The sequence below is a fragment of the Ruditapes philippinarum genome, unplaced genomic scaffold (genome assembly GCF_026571515.1).
Source record: "Ruditapes philippinarum isolate M1 unplaced genomic scaffold, ASM2657151v2 ctg6985_1_1_1_1, whole genome shotgun sequence".
NCBI lineage: Eukaryota > Metazoa > Mollusca > Bivalvia > Venerida > Veneridae > Ruditapes > Ruditapes philippinarum.
The window spans coordinates 39,873-47,356 of record NW_026855778.1 but is presented as its reverse complement, the minus strand read 5'-3'; the positions used below and the strand labels follow the sequence as shown (position 1 = coordinate 47,356).

The window sequence follows — 7,484 nt, the reverse complement described above, 5'->3', positions numbered from 1 at the left end:
CAATACCAACCAAGGTCTTCATATAAGCTTGCTATACCCCAAGTTTGATAATAATATCTCATTCCTTACTGTAGTTATTGTCCAGAAACCATTTTTCTATTTTAAGTAACACTGTAACGGTGACCTTGACCCCAAGGGGTCCAAATGCAATACCAACCTAGGTCTTCATATAAGCTTTCTTTACACCAAATTAGATTACAATATCTCATTCCTAACTCTAGTTATTGTCCGAAAACCATATTTCTATTTTTCCTAACGGTGACCTTGACCCCAGGGAGCCCTAATGCAATACCAACAAAGATCTTCATATAAGCTTGTTATACGCCAAGTTTGATAACAATATCTCATTCCTAAGTCAAGTTATTGTCCGGAAACCATTTTTCTATTTTTAGTAACGGTGACCTTGACATTGACCCCAAGGAGTCCAAATGCAATACCAACCCAGGTCTTCATATAAGCTTGCTATACACCAAGTTTGATTACAGTATCTCATTCCTAAGTCAAGTTATTGTCCGGAAACCATTTTTCTATTTTAAGTTACGGTGACCTTGACCTTGACCCCAGGAGGCCCAAATGCAATACCAACCAAGGTCTTCATATAAGCTTGCTATACGCCAAGTTTGATAACAATATCTCATTCCTAACTCTAGTTAGTGGCCGGAAACCATTTTTCTATTTTTAGTAACGGTGACCTTGACCTTGACCCCAGAGGGTCCAAATGCAGTACCAACCGGAGTTTCCACATAAGGTTGCTATATACCAAGTTTGATAACAATACCTCATTCGTAACTCTAGTTATTGTCCGGAAACCATGATGTGGACCGACCAACGTACCGACCGACCGACAAGCTGACTCCTATATAACCCCCCCCCCCTAAACTTCATTTGTGGAGGTATAATAAAAGACCTTTTGGCTGTTGATAAATATTCAAAAGGCATTGGAGCACAAACCTCTCAGTTTATTGTGACCTGGAGCAATAAACTTGATAAATATAAGCTCTGTAATATTTAAGATACAATTATTTTGAATGGTTTTTATTTGTTAATTTGATTGGGTTTTATGTCACACCGACACAGTATAGGTCATATGGCGACGTTCCAGCTTTACTGGTGGAGGAAGACCTCAGGTGCCCTTCTGTGCATTATTTCAGGCACGAACCGGCACCTGAGTAGAACTACTGACGTTCCATAAGCTAGCTGGATAGCTTCCTCACATGAAAGAATCCAAAGTCCCAGTCGGGATTCGAACCCACAGCGGTGAGGGGCAAGTGGTTTGAAGTCAACAACCTTAACCACTCTGCCACAGACGCCCCTATATTTTGGATGGTAGGGTATCAATGACTTATAATGCTAAACACTTTTGCCAGCAGTGTTTACTTATTGACCATTCTCTTTATGGATAACAGAGTGTACGACAAGCGAAGATTTTCTTTAAACTGCTGACCTTTGACCTGTAAGAGTAAGTGTGACCTTCAACTTTGACCTGGGGTCTATATCTTGAACCTGAAACACTGGCTTATCATGCTCAACATTTATGCTAAATTGTTTCAAAATCCCTACATGCATAACAGAGTTATGGGCCTAATAAGCTGACATTTAAACTCTGTGTGACCTTGACCTTGGAGCTAGGGGTTTATGTTTTGCGCTATACAAACTGTCTCCTCATTCTACACATTTTGCCAAATCATTTCAAAATCTCATGAAGCATGATAGAGCTATAGGCGGGACAAGGTTTTTGAACACACACGCCAACAACAATTAACTGGGGTAACACTTTATGCTCCCTTGTTTTTATCTTGATGGGATTGTATTAAGATATTTGAAAAGGATGGCATTTATAGTTCAGAACAAAAGGCCTGCAAAGAAGCTTCATTTGTTCTGCATATCCCATTGTTTAGGGTCAAGTTTGAAGAAAATCCTTCAAGGGTCCGACACAAAATGATCGGACATTTGATTTTTGACCTTCAAGATTGATCTTGACCTTGAAGAAGATCGTAAAAGGCATGTAAGATTTATAGAGCTGACACAAAAGTTTGTGATATTTGACCGTTGTCCTTCAAAGGTGACCTTTGCCTTAAGCTGGAATGGCAGTGGCATTGGTTCTGCCCATTGCCTTATTGAGATGAACATCCAAGTTTGAAGAAAATCCATGACCGGGTGTAGGATTTATAAAGCAGAGACGAAAATGTTCAATATATTACGTTTGACCTTCAAGGGTTCCCTTGACCTTGAACTGGCACAGCTGTAGTATGTCTTTTCATGTTGCAGTAAACAGTTATGCCAATTTAAAGAAAATTTATACAGTTTATAGAGCGAGTACATTATTGCCTGTCTGATATTTGACCTTTGACAATCAAAGAAGCTGTGAGCCAGCACTGCAGAGGCATCGGTTCTAAACATTGCCTTGTTAAGATGCACATTTGAGCCAAGTTTGAAAGAAAAATCTTCAAAGGGTATAGGACGCATAAAAGGGAGAGGGCAATGTTTCATATTTGACCTTTGACCTCCATAGATGACATTGACCTTGAGCAAACCAAGCACAGACATTGGTTATGCATACTGCCTTGTTGAGGCAAATTTAAGGAAAATCACACAGGGGGTATAGAATATATAGAGAAAAGAAAAAAAAGTTTGATGTTTGGCATTTGTCCTTCAAGGGGATATTGACCCGATGGAAACAAACAGACGGAATGACTGACCTAATGATGCCGCAAAGTGATTCCAGTATAGCACCAACCACATTATATGGTAGGATATAATCAAATGTTACATTGTAATTTCATAAATTTAATAATATTATAAATTTAATGATATTGTATGATCCGGAGTATATAATTGTATCATATTAATTTCTAAAATGATAAAGTAACAATGACATTCAGCTGGTTTTTATTTATATTAATGGCAATATCATACACTTGTATGTACACCATCAAAACAAATATTTACTCACCTAACTTGGTTTGCTCATACTCTGCCTGACTTTGACCTGAGGAAGTTACTGTCGTAATTTTTGCCATCTCCTGCAAAAACAAATCATCTTCTTTACTCCAAAAAAGACATTTTTGTTCAAAACTAATCAACAAGATATAAATAGTATTTAATGCCCAAAGGTATGTACAGAATTGTGTACATATTTTATTTCATTTTTATATTTTAGCATAATAACCATTATGATCACCCTATTTAACCCATTACTTCATGAGCATTTTCTGAAAAAATGGCTGTTTTCATTGAAAAGTCTCCCGTTACAAGTTCAAATTGCTATAAAACTATATAAACTTCTTCAATACTAATCAAACTTGGTACAAATGTTGACTGAACCATTGCCTTTGTAACAACATTCCCAGGCTTAAATTTCCTGTTACCATGGCAACAAGGAGACATCTCAAAATTGCCAAAAAATCACTATTTTGCATTGATTTTTTCCATCAAAATTGATTTGAAAGTGCTGCAACTTCTCAATGAATTGAGATAAAGTCAAATTCTTTTCAGCGTAGGTTACACGTTACCTCATGATCGATCTGGGGTCAGTTTTAGCCTGTCACATGTCCAAAATTTTCTTGGCGATGAGGGGGACTGCCGCCCACCTTCAAACCCCCCAAACAGAAGGGGTCACATACCGCTTCTGGCAACCCCTGATGTATCTTTTGGTTGGGGGGGGGCCTTGCCGAAAAAGTGGTCACTTTTTTATTTAAACAACTTTTCTCAAACAAAAACAAGTGTTGAGAGCCTAAATAAGGCATTGTTTTCACCATTTGAGACAACAATAAGGGGGGGGGGGGAAAAAGAGGTTTTAAGGCGTGTATATCGGGTAATGGGTTAATCACTCACCCAAAACTCTTTGTAAGAAAATGCTCTGCAATAAAGGAGTAGGTCATTGGATCACATTTTATATTCTCAAAGAATGTTTCTAAGTTGTACAAATTTGAAGCTAAAATTATCAACATGATTTTCAAAGTTCATAGTTCTATACCTTATTTTAAAACAAAATATGTCCCTGGACAACAAACTTAACATTTCTCAGTGCTGAATTGTGTAAACTAAGCAATGATTGAAGAAAATCATTCAATAGGTAAGGCAAACCCTAACATAACAAACAAGATATAATACTTAACCTTTACGTGTAACCTTAACAATGAGCAAGCATAGCTGACATTAAACTTTTAAATGTGACCATCACCATGAACCAGCTTAGCTAACATTTCACCTTTAAATGTGATCTTCATTATGAGCAAGCAAATCTTACATTAAACCAGCATAGCTTACATTTAACCTTTAAGTAGGATCTTCACTATGAATCAGCTTAGCTAACATTTCACCTTTAAGTGTCATCTTCATTATGAGCAAGCAAATCTTACATTTAACCAGCATAGCTTACATTTAACATTTAAGAGTGACCTTCACCATTAACAAGCATAGCTAACATTTAACCTTTAAGTGTGATCTTCACTAAGTACAAGCATACTTACATTTAACCTTTAAGTGTGATCTTCACCATGAGTAAGCATAGCTAACATTTAACCCTAAAGTGAGACCTTCACTAAGTACAAGCATACTTACATTTAACCTTTAAGCGTGACCTTCACTAAGTACAAGCATACTTACATTTAACCTTTAAGTGTGATCTTCACCATGAGTAAGCATAGCTAACATTTAACCCTTACGTGTGACCTTCACTTAGTACAAGCATACTTACATTTAACCTTTAAGTGTGATCTTCACCATGAGTAAGCATAGCTAACATTTAACCTTTAAGTGTGATATTCACTATGAGTAAGCATAGCTTACATTTAACCTTTAAGTGTGACCTTCACCATGAACAAGCATAGCTAACATTTAACCTTAAAGTGTGATCTGCACTAAGTACAAGCATACTTACATTTAACCTTTAAGTGTGATCTTCACCATGAACAAGCATAGCTAACATTTAACCTTTAAGTGTGATCTTCACTAAGTACAAGCATACTTACATTTAACCTTTAAGTGTGATCTTCACCGGGAGTAAGCATAGCTTACATTTAACCTTTAAGCGTGACCTTCACTAAGTACAAGCATACTTACATTTAACCTTTAAGTGTGATTTTCAACATGAGTAAGCATAGCTAACATTTAACCTTTAAGTGTGACCTTCATTAAGTACAATCATACTTACATTTAACCTTTAAGTGTGATCTTCACTAAGTACAAGCATACTTACATTTAACCTTTAAGTGTGATCTTCACCATGAGTAAGCATAGCTAACATTTAACCCTTAAGTGTGACCTTCACTAAGTACAAGCATACTTACATTTAACCTTTAAATGTGATCTTCACCATCAGTAAGCATAGCTAACATTTAACCTTTAAGTGTGACCTTCACTAAGTACAAGCATAGCTAACATTTAACCTTTAAGTGTGAACTTCACTTAGTACCAGCATACTTACATTTAAACTTTAAGTGTGATCTTCACCATGAGTAAGCATAGCTAACATTTAACCTTTAAGTGTGATCTTCACTATGAGTAAGCATAGCTAACATTTAACCTTTAAGTGTGACATTCACCATGAACAAGCATAGCTAACATTTAACCTTTAAGTGTGGTCTTCACTAAATACAAGCATACTTACATTTAACCTTGAAGTGTGACCTTCACTAAGTACAAGCATACTTACATTTAACCTTTAAGTGTGATTTTCACCATGAGTAAGCATAGCTAACATTTAACCTTTAAGTGTGACCTTCATTAAGTACAAGCATACTTACATTGAACCTTTAAGTGTGATCTTCACTAAGTACAAGTATACTTACATTTAACTTTTAAGTGTGATCTTCACCATGAGTAAGCATAGCTAACATTTAACCTTTAAATGTGACCTTAACCATGAGCGAGCATAGCTAACATTTAACCTGTAAGTGTGATCTCCACCATGAGCAAGCATAGCTAACATTTGACCGTTAAGTGTGACCTTCACGATGAGCAAGCATAGCTAACATTTAACCTTTTAGTGTGACCTTCACCATGATCAAGCATAGCTAACATTCCACCTTTAAATGTGATCTTCATCATGAGCAAGCATAGCTCACATTTAACCGTTAAGTGTGACCTTCACGATGAGCAAGCATAGCTAACATTTAACCTTTTAGTGTGACCTTCACCATGATCAAGCATATATAACATTCCACCTTTAAATGTGATCTTCATCATAAGCAAGCATAAGTAACATTTAACCTTTAAGTTGGATATTCATCATGAGCCAGTATAGATAACATTTTACCTGTAAGTGTGATCTCCACTATGAACAAGGATAGCTAACATTTTGAGTGGGATCTTCACCATATGGCAGCATAGCTATCATAAAACTTTAAGTGCTATCTTCATTATGAACAAGCATAGGTAACATTTAATCTTTAAGTGTGACCATCATCATGAGCAAGAACTGCTTACATTAAATGATGCGTAAGCATAGCTAACATTAAACCTTTTAAATGTGACCTTCACCATTAGGAAGCTCAGCCAGCTTACATTAAACCTTATATGTTTGACCTTCATCAGGGTAAGAATAGCTATATTTAACTTTTAAGTTTGACCTTTTATTAATGAGTTTTGGCCTTAAAAGGGGGTCAAAGGCAACATTTTAATTTCTTACTTTGTTTTTTTTCCATTCATTATTCTGTAAATGCCCTCAAAATGAATACATAAGACAGTCAAAGGAACATAACTTTTCTCCATATAAAGAATAGAATGGTGTTTTCCTAACTTGACCCGCATGGGTCAGGTTAGTGCGCTAAGATTTCACAATAGTTTCGCACAGTGAACTCTTGAAACATTAAAGAACATGTCAAATGAATGACTTACACTTGTTTCTATCATACAATATCCACAATATCTGTTATTGTAACTTCAAGAGTTTGTTCAAGTCACACGACTTGTCTTTAAACTATTCAGTGATTCTGTTGGCTTCTAAATTTTGTTAAACATATATAGATAAATTTACGCGTTAAACCAAAAATAAATAAAATTAAAACAGAATTTCATGCTGGGACTTTCAGAAATGTCATTTTAGCGTGATTTGAGTAAATAAGATCATTATGATTTTTTGCCTGAATATCCCTTTAAGCAAGGAGTTTCTGCATGTGCCATATGCTTTTCAGGAAATATGCTAAAACTTTTTTTTTTCATACGGGGATTTTGGAAAATTTACTTTTAAAAATTCCAACAATATTTGTAAGCATTGGATAATTAAGGCTATATACATTTTGTACCCATTGTACATGGGATAAATCTTGTTGTTTATTTTTCAGTTAAAAGTATATTACCACATGGCCCACAAGAACTTAAATCATAAAGTAATTTATTAGTATAGTACCACAATAACTAAAATCATAAAGTAATTTAAAGTATATTACTACAAGAACTTAAATCATAAAGTAATTTAAAGTATATTACTACAAGAACTTAAATCATAAAGTAATTTCTTTACAATTACCTATCATGTCTTG

At 35.4% G+C, this 7,484-nt stretch overlaps 1 protein-coding gene across 1 annotated transcript in view; it reads right to left on the bottom strand.

Annotated features, from left to right (window-relative positions):
* Positions 1-11: 11 nt before the first annotated feature.
* LOC132744356 (uncharacterized protein CXorf38-like) overlaps positions 12-7,484 on the bottom strand; it is a 29,518-nt gene continuing 22,045 nt past the window's right edge. The window contains exon 5 of the mRNA XM_060733044.1: positions 12-3,023. Within this exon, the coding sequence (XP_060589027.1) occupies positions 2,946-3,023 (78 nt within the window). The 3' untranslated portion in view covers positions 12-2,945. The remainder of the gene's footprint in view (positions 3,024-7,484) is intronic.